Source organism: Suricata suricatta, chromosome 4 (assembly GCF_006229205.1).
Source record: "Suricata suricatta isolate VVHF042 chromosome 4, meerkat_22Aug2017_6uvM2_HiC, whole genome shotgun sequence".
NCBI lineage: Eukaryota > Metazoa > Chordata > Mammalia > Carnivora > Herpestidae > Suricata > Suricata suricatta.
The window spans coordinates 96638925-96655848 of NC_043703.1; the positions used below are offsets into that span (position 1 = coordinate 96638925).

The window sequence follows — 16924 nt, forward strand, 5'->3', positions numbered from 1 at the left end:
TTGTGAGCCAGGAATTTAAGGATTAAATCAGTATATGAAGAAATAAATCTTGGAACGAAATTTAAATGTTTGATAATATCTTATAAGGGAAATCAATGAGGAGGAAAAGGGCACATCATGTGGAAACAAGCAACTTATAAGCAAAATAACCTGTCATTATCTTTCAAAATTAAAAACGCAGTTGGCCCAGTGATTCTAGTTCTTAGAATCTATCCTATAAACATTCTAATCAAGATGCATAAAAACGTAACATGGAAATTTTCTTCCTAAACTAGTTTGAAACCGTGAAAGTTTTTAAAAGTAAAATGTCAACAGAAGAATGTCTAAGTACACACTGATATGTTCAAACTAAGGGATACATGATGTCACTATGAATAATGGCTCAGAAGAATTTTACAGTAGGCTTTTTAAGTTACCTGACAATTGAAGAGTTATATATATACATATATATGTGTGTATATATATATATATACATATATATAGCCTCTACAGTTACTTTAATGTGTAAATATATGTACAGCTATATTGATACAAAGGAAAAGATATGAAAAATTTTCAAAATCAAGTTATTTTAGTGGTTACCTGTGATGGAGGGAATGAACTAGTGAGCCAGGTATGTGGCATGTGAAAACTCTTGCGTATTTTTTGAACTGCCTGAACATTTTCACCAATAGCACGTATTTATATGGTACACACATGCCACGTATTAAGCACATGCATTATACCAATATACATAGTCACTCAAGTAACATATGTATATATACAGAATTTTAAAATTATCATACGTAATGTTGGATAGCTGTAGACATCAATCAGGTGGCACATTTTATAATTAAAATATTGAAATTACAATATTATTGTGCAGAATTTCCACAGGTTTCTACTCAACATCCCACCGTGAGTGTCACTGCTCCTGGGTGTGGTCAGGGTAACTCCCTATTTCCCCAGAGTGCAACTAACACCATCATCCAGCATCTGCCCTTCCCCGTGGTCGGCCTGGAAAGGAGATTTGGTGGACTGAGACAGTGGGTTCCATCTCTCCAGGTTTGATGGATTTACCAAACCCACAGGAATGAAGTATAAAATATGATTGCCAGGCTATTAATCCTCCATGAGATATTAAATATCACAGGACACGGAATGCTCCCTGTATAGCTCCGCTAATATGAGATGCCAATCTACAATCCAAATGTTTATTCATTTACTGTAGGAAATTTAATTGTTACAGGGGCTTGAATATCCATATCATTATAACTGGCCAATTATACCTGTCTACTATGATCAGACTTACAATGAAGAGTTATGTAATGGCAACAAATTATGCCCTCTGTAAATATATATGCACATGTTAATGAAGACTGGAAGAAATTGTGCAAAACTGAAAATATTTTTGGGCGAAAGAAAATGTATGCTTTTCCTTTTTTAAAATGTCCAAAATAAAGAAATATAAACATCAGTTTAATAAAACTTAATCTAACTATTTTATGCAAAATTGGCTCCATCTAGCCATCAGGATCATCAAATAATTAATATGTTATTGAGGAAGTGCTTCAGTTTTACCATTGATGTGTAGTGGTTTAGAGACATTTATACAAAAAATATTAAAAATCGACTTAACACGATTTCAGTGTTTGCAACAAGCTACTGGGTAGAGGTATGGGAGGAATGTTGATAATCAAAGAGCAGGTTTAAATCAAGACCTAAACAGAGAAATCGTCTAATGGTTGTTCAAGTAGAAATGTTTAAGTGTGGTGATTCATGAATGGTATACACAGAAATCAGTGCTGGTAATAGATAGCTAGAAAGTGCTGTTCACATCAAACAGTGATTACTATAAACCCCTAATTATGTGCTCTGGAGAGAGCCTTGTGCCTTTCCCACTGTAATTTCTAGTTCTTAAACTGGAACTCTATGACTTCAATTCAAATCTCAACAGTTTCTTAGCCGTTAAATGTAGGGTTACCCATGAATAACCACTGATACAATCTGCCGTACCCTGCTGTATACAAGGAGAGTTTGACAATAATAATGAGTTTTCTCTTTGATTCCAATGTGGAATGATGGTTTGAAAAAAAAAAAAACCTGGCAGTTTGCTATAAAAATACCTGAGAGGATACCCTTGACTGAGCCAAAGAGCTTAACACAAATTTAAACAATATTCAGGCCCCGAGAAAACAGTCATTAACCTCATTCTAATTTTAGCACAATTCACACGTTAGCTAACTACCTGGACACAGTTGTTTTATGTTTGGTAGCAAAAGAGAGAGAAAGGGAACTATTGAAAGGGAAGAGGGGGTGGTAAGGAAATGTTCAGCTCAAAGTCCTGCAAAGTTTGCGAGTAATGAACCTCTTCAATCACCTTTATTAATTCAGCAACTTAGGGGGGTTTTGCTCTGTTAAGTAGTTAAGTTACTCAAGCAGGATATTCACTTTTTGCAGCACTTGAATCATACACTCCGTTCCAGGAAATCATGCCGCCCTTTGGCAGTCAAGTGCAGAATCTCAAAATGCCATTCATGGCTCAGCCCACTAGGTCCCATGTTACTGGTCACAGACTAAGGGGGCAACGGAAGGAGCTACATTGTACCAAGCTGTGGCCAAAGGTAGCAGGCAAAGTAGGGGATTAAGTGTCTCTTTCTTTCCCAGGTCACAGAATGAAAGAGGGGTCATATAACCTCATACAAGTAATTGTGCTGATAATCAAGTTCTAGAAAGGTCTTCATCAGAAGGCAATATTTCTCATCAAATGAGGGGCTCCTATGCCAACCTTTTAGTGAACAAAGGACTGGAGGGAAAATTTTCAGAAAGATGGGCAGTGCTGGAGACCATCTCCCTTGTCACTAGCATGCTTACTGTGGCTGCACATCCCTGTCCTCAGACAGGAGTGAACACTTGCCCTTATGATTAATTTTCCTTCTACCTACATGCCTGCTAAATGATACAGGGATCTCATCTCATGAATAACCGAGGAGAGCAGCTCTGTTCTCATAAGAGCTTGTCAATTTTGTACCCGGTTTACCACAGTTCTCTGACAATTGTGTCACTTCCTCATGGATTTTTTTTTTTGTTTTGACAAGTGGGCTTGGAGTACTGCACTGTATTCATAAAAAAGGGCAGCACCTGTTACACTGGGTAAACCGCTTTCAGGAAGTGATGCGAATTCCTTACAAACTTGCATTAGAACTAGAAGAGAGCTATTCCTTTCCAAGTGTAAAGATGGCACTACTATTTTTAGAATATGAGGGGTGGGTTGGCACTGAGCCCTTCACATATTTTTATTCCTTATGTTTTCTTATGTCAAATATTTATCAAACAACTGCTATTGTAAAAGAAAGTTCCAGGATCAGAAATAAGACATTCTCATTCATACATCGGTTTTCTTTATAAACTGTTGGGGGAATATTAAAAATTCAGTCTGTCTACCAAAGGTGTTATTAACCCTTCCTCTGATGAAGGTAACCAGTAGTTACTGGCACCAAGCTAATGGCCATGGCTTTATTCCTACTAACTTTAGTGTGGTCAATGGTAGAAAGAATAATTCTCGGCCCTAAGCTCCCTCTACTTTAATAACAGAGAAAATGGCTCATTAAATATTTTTATGTATTCAGCTGAAGAGTATCCTGGGCAACCTTCATCATCCATGAGTCAGAAAGCAGCCCACGTTGACCCCTTGTCATAGAAGCCTTGTTTACCCACATTATATTAAGACTAATTTCCATATAGCCTCTGAATATAACTGGTGTGAAAAATGGAGAAATGAAGTATTTCTTGAAATTCTATGTGTCTTAGTTTTTAACTGAGCTATAAATCTTAGTATTTCAACAACCTAACCAAGAAATATCTTTTAAGTAAAATAAAAGCTCGTAGAGCTATTCATTCCATTTTTAAAAGGCTGCTTTATACCAAACCAATGCAGTGTGCAAATACAGAACTTAATTAAAATACTATCTATAAAATATTAACAGCTGCAGTTATTAACATTGCACTAAACTCCCTCGAGTTAGACCAACATAAAATGAACTCTCTCTTCTTCCACTTGAGTAAAGGGCAGAACTTGGGTTAGTGAACAAGCTTTGGTTTTGTAGTGTTGGTCTCCATTCACGAATCTGAAACAGCAAGCACATAAAAGTACCTTACAATCCTAACATCACCAAGCATACTAACTTTGTCTTTCCTTCGGACTCCAACAAGAACTCGTGTTTTATTTTCTTTCATAATGTTAATTACTTTCTCTTCAGGCATCTCTCTTCCCCCCATCCAGCATTCAATTTTCCAAATTAATACAAATATTCTCTGCTTTTGAACTTTTCCAATGAGGGCACAAACAGGGCACTTAATAAACTATAGGCAATTTGGAAGAATTAAAGAACTTAAGCAGAAAAAAAAGGTAAATTTTATTTGGCTTGATGATTAACGTATTTATCTGATCCTTATTGTAACAGGTCATCCAAGGAATTTGGGAAACTAATTAGACTTAAGACTAGCATAAATTATTATTATCAAATGAATAATGACTGGATTTATTTCCCTTATACATTCTTTTATATTTATTAAAAATTTGACATTAACCATATATTTCTTCATATAGTTATACTGTATCTCATTCCCAGATGAATGAAGTACAACTGATTTGAAGTATGGTAAGTTTGCCTCTCTAAATTTCCAAAAGGTGCCCACTTAATCTAATCAGTTATGTTTTAAATTACTATGAAGTCCTATATATAGGTATATAGGTGTATATATAGTCCTGTATGTATGTGTATGTACATATGTGTGTGTGTGTGTGTAAATATTAGAGAGTAATGAAAAATTTTGATTCTAGGTATAGTTTAAGTCAAACTATATTATCCACAAGATTAGTCAATGCTTCAATCCTCTTTTTAAGACTTCAGTTTGAAAGCTCCTAAGTAGCCAGTCAATTGCTAACTCTGGTAGAAATAAAAGAGGCTGGAGGAAGTGAAAAGGATGTACTCTATTGCTGTGTTTCTGTATTTCCATCAGTGTACACTCAGCTTAAATCAGAAAAAAAGTACTAAAGAGGAATCTACTTTCTAATGGAATAAGTATAGTACAGAAGGAAAAAAAAGTTGTTGTCTACTTGCAGTCATTTAAGACACTGTAGAGAAATGATATAAGCACAGATAGCACAAAATGGTAACTAACGTGCCCTGTGGAGGGAGACCAAATTTCCAGAGAGGGATGAATCAGAAGTAGTCGTTGAGATATCTCAAAGGGTGCCTGGGTGGCTCAGGCCACGATATTGAGACCAGAGCATGAGATATTGAGGACCAGAGCAATGGGTTCTGATCTTCCTTCAATTTTCCACCCTAACCACTGCCTCCCTCCCAATTCTCATTCATTCCATTTATTTATTTTATTGGGATATATAATAAATTACATATATATATGTGTGTATACACACACACACACACACACACATATATATATATATATCTCCTAGGAATGCAATCACAGTCTTCTTGTCAGACAAGAAAACGAGGCATGACCAAGAGTGAAATAGGACACAGTTCTGCTGCAGGGAGACTGGGCGTAAACAAGGGACAGAAGAATCTATGAAAGGAGCATTCACTGCAGGACCCTGCACAGCCCTTCTAAAATAGGATGGTGATCACAGATTACGGATCTGAAAGAAGCACTGTGTCTTCTGGTTTGTGGTTCCCATATTCAGCTGATCATCAAGTCCACTGGAAAGCTTTGCAAAAATATAGAATCCTAGGTCCTATCACTGTTAATCCTGCTTCACTGAGTCTAGGAGTCAGTCAATACTGAGTTCTTCCCAATTTGTCTTACAAAGGAAATTCAGACTCACAAGAAGTGCCTTGGTCAAGCTTTTATTTAGTGGCCAATCTAGAGGAGATGGTATGGTATATAAGCAAAAAGGAAGTATGGGAAGGGAAGAGAGGAGAGTTGTCTTCTTTTTTAAATTTTTAAACATTTATTTATTTTTTGAGAGCCAGAGAGAAACAGAGCATGAGCAGTGGAGGGGCAGAGAAAGGGGGAGTCACAGAATCTGAAGTAGCCTCTAGGCTCTGAACGGTCAGCTAGAACCTGACGTGGGGCTCGAAGCCACCAACCACGAGATCATAACCTGAGCCCAAGTGGAATGGTTAACCAGTTAACTGACTGAGCCATCCAGGCACTCCAAGAGTTATCTTTTATTATAAGAAGCTAATTTGATTTGTAAGTGGGAGGAACAATCAGAGGATGGAGCACAGGGTGAAGAAAGAATAAAAGAAAGAGTATATAGTTGTAGACCTAAAATAAATTGCTTCTTCCTCCCTCCCTCCATCTCTCTCCTTCTTTCTCCCTCTCTCTACCCTTCTCTTTGTCTCTTCCTGGGTTTCCAGCAATGCTATTTCCTCTGCCTGGGTGATTCTTGCTCTCACAAAGCTAATGGTAGTCATTCCTTAAGCCTCATAATCTACTTTCAAATTTCAGAGCAAGTAAATGTTATTTTTTTCAGGCCTTCCCTACAATACTCCTTCCTTTCTCCAACCACATGTGTGAGTGCATCTGTTCATGCTTCTCCCCCCAGAACAGGCACGTGCACACACACACACACACACACACACACACACACACACACACACCCCTCCAGGAAAAAGGTGCAGCAAAAGGAAGCCAGAGGAAAGAAGCCCTACTGGTTGAATTCCAAACATCTTTCATTAGAAAGGGAAGCTATTTGGAAGTCAACAGAGTTTTGCCAGTGTTCTTGAAATCCTACTGCACTGATTAAAGTGTTTTTGATATCACAGATGTAACTTGGACAAAAATTAAAATAAGGACTAAAAATTACATTAAGGATTTTATATGCAAATTGCTGAATTTTCTTTTTTTCATATTTTGTATTTGTCACTTCAGGCACCTCCAAACATCCAGTGACATAAGCAATAATTGGGAATACAAGAATTCTGAGTTTTGTCATTTGCAAATTCAAGATAAAATTTCTTGCAAGATTGGCACTTGATTAGCCAATAAATGTTCATTTAAGAAGTGATTCCAGAAGCCATTTGCGCATTTGGCATCTGATGCCCAACTATAATGATTAATTAGCTCCTTCTGATTTTTATATGATGTGAAACAAAAATAATAACAATTTCCTTTATCCTAAAGACAGAAATGCAGTAAATCTTAATATATCTTCGTTTTAATTCTTTTGGAATGGTGAGGGGTAAATAGCATGTTCCAATGGATAAACAGTATGAAGAAATGATAAATTACCTGACCGTCCATCTCTCTGGAAGTCCACATGATACCATTCTCCATCATTCACCTTCTTCTGCAGGGCTTTGATTTTTATTGTACCCGACCCCATGTCCAGGAGGAGGTAGAGATGGCCATCCAGCATCTCAATAGCAAAGAAGTCAACCTTTATCATCTGAGGGTGCTTGGCATCTTTTTGGTGTCTTGGCTTGCCATGGCTAAATAAGATGAGGCCATTTGGCTCCGTTGTACGGAAATCAAATGATATGGAGCCTGTTTTCTTTGCATTCCATTTAGGCAAAGAGATGAAAGACTCTGGGGTTTCAAAGGTGATTGGGTCCAAGGTTGCAACATTCTCACATTTAAATGCTACCACTCCATGGATCTTCATCTTAGGGTCTCCTTGCTTGGCAAGTCGAGAGAGTTCCAGCCTTACATCATTATTTTTATATACAACCTGTGGGCAGAGGATGGCAGTGAGACACTAGGCCCATCTTTTCATAGGCAGAACTTGTCTTTAGTTCAAGTAACTTTCAACACCTTTGTAACACATGTAACAAAATGTTCAGTACATTTTGATATAAGAGATAGCTTTCTCAGCCAAATAAAATTAAAGTATCAACTCATTAAACAGTAGCCGTTCCAGTCTAATATCATTCAAATAATGTGTGTACATACACATACAAACTGGCTGCAGTTAATTCAAATAATTTGAATGGATTTGCATACAGCTTTCATTATTGCAAGCATGTATAGAATATAAAGGTTTTTCAGTTTTCCCACCACTAAAGTATTTGAAATAACTTCATATAACTGTCCCCTAAAACACAGAATCTCTTCTATGGTCTATATAGTCACAATGCATATAAGCTTTGTAAGATAATCACAATAAATTGAGACAGAAAGCATCCTGAATTTTCTCAGAAAAATCATTAAATACCACTAAAATGCATAAACTCTGTTTTTCTGTAGGTTGTGGGCTACATTAACAACTGTTTGAATAATGTTAGGTAACTCTGTAATGTTGTGTCTGCTCTAAATCCATTCAACCTGTTTCATTTTACTTTAAAGTATACAAATGTAGAACAAAGTTCGTCCTGTACTCTCATTTCCCAAGGCACTGCATCTACATGGGCTGGGGGTTCTTCCTGACTGCTTGCTATTAGTTCTATGGTTTTTTGGACTCCAAATGGCACATTGGACAAACCCACTGGTAGGGCTCACAATATCATGCAACTGCTGTCACATCACCTTAACAAACTTGAAGCCATTCTGACATTAAGATCAAGGGAGATCCACACCCTTTCTCTAAAAAATGCATACTAAGCATAATTACATTTTAAAAATACATATGTCACACCGACCTAAGAATAAATTAGCTATCTATGTCCAGATAGTATCTAAATTATTTTAAGAAGCCATTCAAGAATTCATAGCAGCCAATACTGACAAGTTGCAAATTCATTTATATTTATATAATAGAAAAAGAAGACAGCCTATGTCTGATTAGTGCCATAAAGTTAACAATGCAGCAAGCCTATGGCAAAACCAAACTGAGCCAACAGTTAGTGTGGCTAATGAATTTCCTGATATAGTTTGTTAATGGATACTTTTTTTCCTGAGTGATTAAGAGGGTAGACCTTGGTATCACACTCTCTGAGTTCAGTGCTATCTCTAGCATTACCGAACTGCATGATCTCCCAAGTCTTACTTCCTTCCCTTTTAGGGAGATAACATCTTACAGGATGGCGGTAATGATTAAAGAAGAAAATATATGCAAGTGAGAGAATCTACATAAAGGCAATCACCCAATACCAGGCACATGGTAAGATTTCAATAAATGTCACTACGCCAAACTGCATAATAAATATCACCTCTTTATCATCATCTAGTAGACACAGAAATAATGGTTATAAATTAATCTCCTATAAGGAAATGCTTAGAAATTAAGCACATACTTGGGACTTTGCTCAGTGGGTTATTCTTCTGACTCTTCATTTCAGCTCAGGTCATCATCTCATGGTTTGTGAGAACCCCACATTAAGCTCTGACAGGTGGAGCCTGCTTGGGAATCTCTCTCTGTCTCCCTCCCCACTCTCTCAAAATAAATAAACTTAGAATAAAAAAGAAAGTTGGCACAAACATATAATTGGTATTTTATATCTGGTTTGTGCTTACCAAATAAGTCACATCTTTCCAATGCTGGTCCTGGTGTTTCAGTTTACCTTTATCTTGAAGAAAGATTATTATAAAGAATAACATATTCATTATTCTTTGAGCAAATATGTATCATGATTTAATAAGCATATACTGACAACAAAAGAGAAAATGAACTTAAGCAATAACAAAAAGGATTTAGATTAATTCTTTTTCTAATGTTTATTTTTTACAGTGACAGACAGCATGAGTAGGGGAGGAGCACAGAGAGAGGGTGATACAGAACCTGAAGCAGGCTCCAGGCTCTGAGCTGTCAGCACAGAGCCTGACACAGGGCTCGAACCTATGAACCATGAGATCATGACCTAAGCTGAAGTCAGACGCTCAACTGATTAAGCCACCCAGGCACCCCAATAATTAGATTAATTCTTAAGTATACTTTCTTGAAGAGAGAAAGAGCTATTAAGCCTTGGGAAAGTTAATTCAAGATTGTCTTTCTTTGGGGATCTTTAGAAGTGGAGAAAATGGTTTCCATGGATGACTTTCCCAGGTTTTATAACCTGTCACCACGACTTTCAAGCTACCCCACAGCTCTATTTTTTTCATGTTTCCTGGTGATTTATATTATATTATTTGGAGAGTCTCTTAACAAAGGTACTATCAGGAATGAGTATAATATTTTCAGGCCCAATTGATGAAGATGATAAAGTCAACCTATGCTAACACATTGCCTGTGAAATAGAATCTTTGCAACAGAGTTGGCTGTTTCTGACATGAGTAAGTAGGTACATGGTTGTGTATACTGCCTCATGAGTCCACAATCAGCCACCAAAAAATTGAAGGATGTGGGGTTTGGGCAATTTTAGCTACAGATTTCAGCAAGTAATTTATAATATGAGTATGTTGGATGCCCTGGGGAAAGGGAGGTTCAAGAAGATGGAGAAGAAAAGTAGGGATTCCCTTGATCATATAACTTATTTAGCCACACACACACACACACACACACACACACACACACACACACACACTGCCTCCAACTCCCCACCTACCCCACCAAAGAGATCATGAATTTCCCACCAGAATCTATGCTGTGTGCAGAAAGGGTAGTACCTGGCACAAAGTAGACACTCAGTAAATATTTTCTGAGAGTTGAATGAAATTCTTCCTTCACTTTTTTAAAAACTCGGTCCCAGATTATAGACTATCATTAACAATATTTACAAATGCAGTTAAGTAAAGCAGAATATGGTATTGCAGACCAGTCTCACAACCTAGCTGCTATTTTGAGCTTATTTCTTCAGAAAATGTGGATACTTTTACCCACGTTCACTTATAATGGTAAGATGGTTTATGTATCAGAAAACGTCACCTTCAAACTCCTATTGTGAGGTTTAAATTACTTTTCAAATGAAAAACACCTGAGTTAAAATTCCCCAGAGGTAGAATCATTTTCCTAGAAGTATCTTGAGGAGAAGCACAATGGTGGTTTTTTTTTTCCCCTTCTTATTTTGTATTCTTTGAAAGGCACCTCCAGAAGACAGAAAAGCAATTTTGGATAGGCAGGCTGATAGCTCTCACAACTACACTACTACTTCATCTGACCCAGATTCCATAATCACCCTAATTTTGAAAGTTAGACTTACTCTTAAAATGAGCTGAATATAGTTCAATTATAATAATAAGTAGACAGCAAGCACTCCAAGTCTTCCAAAAATTCAAGTGTAAGCTATTTTTTTACTTCTTTCTGAGATATGATTCTCAATAATTTACAATTATATATCTATATTTTTCTTTATGTCAAAAGTTGTAATTTACTTAATAGTTTCAACTTTCAAAAAATGTCTATATATTCTAACACCTTAACAGTTAGATGCTATTATTACACATTAATTTGGATCTGTTCATAAAATCAAGATTTCTATGGGGATATTGATTTTTCTTTTTAAAAATTTTTTTGAAAAGTTATTCAAAATGTTGAATTTCATTTCCCTGCTTCATGGGTTCATATCATAAATCCCAAAGGGATAAACACATAAAAGAGAGTAGGCTTTTGTTATTTATTTATTTATTTATTTAGATGCCATATAATTTCCACATATTGCTATGATGATCTTTTCCCTTCAACATTTGTTAAAGTTTTAAAAATGTCCCTCACAGTTAAATATGCAAAAATAGGAGCAATATGTTTGTATTTTTATATTCCTAGGTTTGAAATTTGAGGTAAACAGTCACTGAGGATTTTATTTGATCTTGATATTAATGTTAAAAATCCAAGGGGAATAAGTAGACTAAAAATAATAGTAATAACTTTGAGAGTCTGGGTATAGTCTTAGATTAATCACAAAGCTAGTATTTAAGTCAAGTTGCCTACCCTCTCTATCTTTTAGTTTCTTAAATTTATATATATAAATTATGCAGGCCCTGTTATATATATATATATGTATACATATATGTATACATATATATATGTAGGAAAAAGCATGTCATATGTATAAATCTTTGAGCTCCCCTCCTCCACCCCCCGCCATTCTATGTGATTTGGGACAAAGGTAAAAGATGTTCTATTGTTCCTTCTCTTTCTAGCCCTTTCCAGTGTGGTTTTGATGTCAGGATGTTGCTCTCTATTCTGAACTATCCTGACACACTAATCCTTTAGGTAAGGAGAATGGACACCTACATCTTTAGGTACACAGACACACATCAAGGATCATATCTATCTAAGGTTTGGACAGATGGTCTTGGGGAACTGAGGGCTGATACATAAGGCCCTTCCACAGAAGTAGGAGTGTGTGAAATAAGCAGATCAGTAGGAAAGCATTTGCTACTCACATAATGACTCTTTTGTTGTTATAAATAAACGTTTCAGCTCATGAGAAATTTTCATGAGGTTATTGAATTAATTAACATGCGCTGATCAAGGCCGTTCATGTCTTAACTATGAGAGGAGAAAGGGTGATGAAAAGGGCACTGAGCTTAAATTCAAGGAGTGATGCATGGATGTAGACCCAGCTGTGACCTCCCTGAGAACATGAATGGCTTACTCTAATCTGAGTTTGGGTTCTCTTCCATTCTTGGGAATAGTAATAAATAAGGGCTAAGAATTTAGTTCTCATGACTTCAGAGAGAATTGAAGCTCATCCACGTGCAATCCTGTGACCTTGCACAAGTCCTTCAGACTCACAGAGGCTCAATTTTATCTGTAAAATGGAATAATAATATCTACCACATTAGCGTTATTGTAAAAAATAAATTATATTTCAATGAAAGTGCTACAACAGGGCCTGGCACAGAATAAGTGCCCAGGTGACTATCGGCTACTCTTGTTCACCTTGTTATTATGAGAAATAACAATATTACTATTCTGAGAGCGAATGAATGGAGTTGTAACAAAGGTAACAGCTAACAAGGAACATAATAGATGACTGCTCACTGTTTTCAAATAATTAACTGAACTGCAACCAGCAGGATCAAAGAGATCAAAGCAGGGGCTTCTTCTTGTATCCTGATAGTTATATTTCAGTTTGAAGGCTTTGTCTATAGATGAGGTTTCTTAGCTAGAAAAAAACATAGGAAGCTAGGGAACCTGGGGCTTTTACTTCCACTCCTGAGAGAACTTCTGTGGCATCTGATATCCACAGAAACCACCACCACAAGACTCAGTTAAGACTTAGTGAGTTCTTATTTTCTGTCAGATCCTGTTAAAAGAAATTTATCTGTATAATGTGTATACTCCTTACAAGCATCCTAAGAAATAGAAAACATTACTGTACTTTATCAATAAATATATGGAGGTACGGAACTCATTCAGTGTCTTTTATCATGCCCATGCCAAAGACTGTGAATAGCTAATGATGTTAACTCTGTGTTTGTCTGCAGGAAGTTTCATTTACAGTTTTTATTCACAATCCCACTTAAGTTTTTTGGGTTTTTTAAAATTTTTTGATGTTTATTTATTTTTTTTAGAGACAGAAAAAGAGCAGAGAAGGGGCAGAGAGAGAGGTAGATACAGAATCTGAAGCAGGCTCCAGGCTCTGAGCTGTCAGCAGCACAGAGCCTGACATGGGGCTCAAACCTACAAACCGTGAGATCACGCTCTGAGCCAAAGTCAGTTGCTTAACTGACTGAGCCACCCAGGTGCCCTGATTCCACTTAAAGTTTTGATAGCACTTGCTAAGCAGGTGACTTACAATCAAACAGCTGTTTGCCACCATGCAAAAGGATGACCTTACTATGAGTTACATGGATTCTTACGAAAACAGTATCTTTCCTTCCATTTGTCCTCATTAAAATATTGCTAAATGAATCAAAGATCACAACTGAGCAGGAATGGGTTTTTGTGTGGCTATTGATTAAAACGTCTCTTGAAATCCAGTTTAAGTAATGGGGCTTACTTCTCCTTCTAGAATTATAGTGTAGCTTTTCAACAGGTATGCCTTTTTGGATATATATAATAAAATATTAGAATTATAAAATGAGAATAAACCAGTTTATTTTCTCACAAATCTTTGTTATTGGGATATTTATCAGTAATGTGTGAACTATATGTAAACACACACACACACACACACACACACACACAACTCATATATTACCTAATATAAATGTGGTTATGTGTAATATGTCAGACAGGCTAACATTAATGTCCAGAAAAATATACATACAAATTAGAATATATAGTACATCTCTAGATAGATAAGTAGCTAACACACACATACAATGTATATACATACACTAATAGCATTTAATAATTTCAAAAATTAGAGAGTTCTTGGCTAAAACACAGGCGGTCTTACTCATTTGGAATAAAAAAGGTCTTGGCCTAAAAACGAATATCAGCACTCATAAGCTTGGCTCACTCCAAAGGAAGGGCCACAGCCAAAACCAAAAACAACAACAAAAACCCCAAAACAAAACCAAATAAAAGATTCATTTTATTATTTAAAAAAGTAGAACATTAAACAGATTCTCTCCAATGCGCCTGCCATCATGAAAAGACAATTATAAGAGTGAAGTAGCAGCAAAGTGGTTACTTTTTTAGAAAAATATAATCGCGCTCATTATTGTCCTATCTTTTACCCAAGATCAAGTTTCCAGTGCTGTTCACTTGCTTACACTGAGACCCTAGCACAGAACGTGCTTAGAATAAATAGGTGGGAAAAAAAATTGTCGAACTTAACTGACTAAGGGACTCATAGGATTTTAGCTTTCCTGAGAACGTCCCACCACAGAAGTGTCCATCTATAATGTGAATATGTCCACTTGAGGCAGCTGTGTGTCCAGCTTTAGGGTGTGAGTCAGAGAAGGGGTAGCAGACAGGAAATGCACAAGCCCTGTTTAGAGCAGCCCAATATCACTTTAGTACAATGGGACACCTGGGTGGCTCAGTCAGTTAACTGTCTGACTTCCACTCAGGTCATGATCTCGCGGTTCCTGAGTTTGAGCCCCACACAGGACTCTCTGCTGACAGCTCAGGGCCTGGAACCTGCTTCTGATTCTGTGTCTCTGTCTCTTTCTGTCCCACCCCAGCTCATGCTCTGTCTCTGTTTCTGTTTCTCTCTCAATAATAAATAAACATTAAAGAATTTTTTTTAAAACAATACCCAGCATTCAGGAAATTTAATTTGAAAGAGAGTTACATAAGGACTTTTGAAGGATAACAAGGTTGAAGGATAACAAGGGGGTGGAGGTCAGAGTTGGTATTTGTTTGTTTTCTTCATAATCTAATCCTACTTAGAGATTATGTGCAGATAAAAATTTCTAAATTGAAACTTTCCCGTACCTAAATAAATAAACTAATTAGGGAATATAAAAACATATTACAATAACATCATTTCTCAATAAAGGCATGTGATTCATTAATTTCAAACCAAAAGTAACTTCAAATTTGGAAAGAACAAAAATGGTATTTTATTTAAAGCAATGTAGAGAAATATTTTTGCTTAGTTTCAATTAAACATGATTAACTGAATCTGATTCATGAAAAGAAGGAAAAGCAAAAGAAAAAACCCTCTTGCTTCCCCTTCCTTCATTCCATCATCAGTGAACTGCCTAACGTTATTTAGACAACTCTGGGTGCCATCTGCAAAGTTAGGCTGTGTTGTCCCGGGGTTGACAGCTCTATTTAATGAAGCCTTCAGTGGCATATGGATGTGTGGCAAAAGAACTTGAGTTCTACTAAATAGGAATGTCTCTTTTTCTCCCAAAGATTCAGTAAATCAGCGATGCCGTTGGGGAAACAAAAATTGGACAAAATGAACTTCTCTTTCCATAACATGGGCGCTGAGATGCCGAGTTAAAAAATAAAAGCTGAAAACTAGATCAGTCCTCCTATGTTCCGATGAGGAAACTGAGGTTCTTCAGACCAGCTAAGGGGCTGTCCCACTTGCATCCAGCTCTGATCATGAACAAGAACCAAGGAATTCGGGGTTTGATTCCTTTTTGACTCTGTTAAAAAACAAACAAATGAAATGATGAGCCGACTCTCCAGAAGTCTTCGCACGTGAGAGGCCCTAGAGCAATCGCAAGTGAAGAGCGGCCGTCTTTTCTGCTATGCGGCTGGAAGGGAACTGTAACGGATTTAAAGGCAAGTCTATCTTTAAAACTGTGATAGCTTCACAATAAGCCGACACTCAAATATAAAAATAAAAGTCCTGAGGGGGAAAAATTCTTACAGTGATTTCCCCCGCTAATGGCATTTTAAAAGACACTGGAAAAGTTAACTAGAAACAATAAACTTGAAATGTTTACTGCTATTTTGTAACGAAGTGATGAAGATATTTTCAGCATCAGCCTTTCATGATCTTGCAGAATGTAACACGCCATAAATTAGGGTTTAAAGCTTCTATGCCAAGCTGGCAGACGCTGCTGATAAGGACAATGCATGTCCACTTTGTTCCAAAACTTTTTAAATCCTCTACCGGTCTCAATGAAGGAAAGGAGGCCACTTGATAATTATTTTTTTAAAGGAACCTATATTGCCATGAACCAAGGATGAATTGATACTAACAAAAATAGTGGCATCAAATGTTATGTCTGGATTAACCAATTCATCTTCTTTTGCATTCCTAGCCTCATGAGCTCAGCAAACTTCCTCATTGTCTAATTTCATATTTTTTCTAAAGGGGTGGCTATTAGTAAATAATATACCATCCAGTATATGTATGTTTGTGGTATGGATGGATATATGTATATATTTAAAATACTGTATATGGTACTCCATTGTGTATATACACCACATCTTCTTGATCCACTCATCAGGTGATGGACATTTAGGCTTTTTCCATGTTTTGGCTATTGTTGACATTGTTGCTATGAACATTGGGGTACATGTGCTCCTATGCATCAGCATTTCTGTATCTCTTGGGTAAATCCCTAGCAGGGCTTTGGTGGGTCATAAGGGAGTTCTATGGATAGTTTTTTGAGGAACCTCCAATGAGAAAGAATGAAATCTGGCCATTTGTAGGGAATTGGATGGACCTTGAGGGTGTCATGCTAAGTGAAATAAGTCAGGCAGAGAAGGACAGATACCATATGTTTGCACTCA

At 36.7% G+C, this 16924-nt stretch overlaps 1 protein-coding gene across 11 annotated transcripts in view; it reads right to left on the reverse strand.

Annotated features, from left to right (window-relative positions):
• The window catches only part of NRXN1 (neurexin 1), a 1090776-nt gene that overhangs the window by 594283 nt on the left and 479569 nt on the right, over positions 1-16924 (reverse strand). For all 11 annotated transcript variants that reach the window (XM_029937337.1, XM_029937334.1, XM_029937332.1 and 8 more), the window contains one exon: positions 7243-7681. In XM_029937337.1, coding sequence (XP_029793197.1) covers positions 7243-7681 — 439 coding nt within the window. The remainder of the gene's footprint in view (positions 1-7242; positions 7682-16924) is intronic.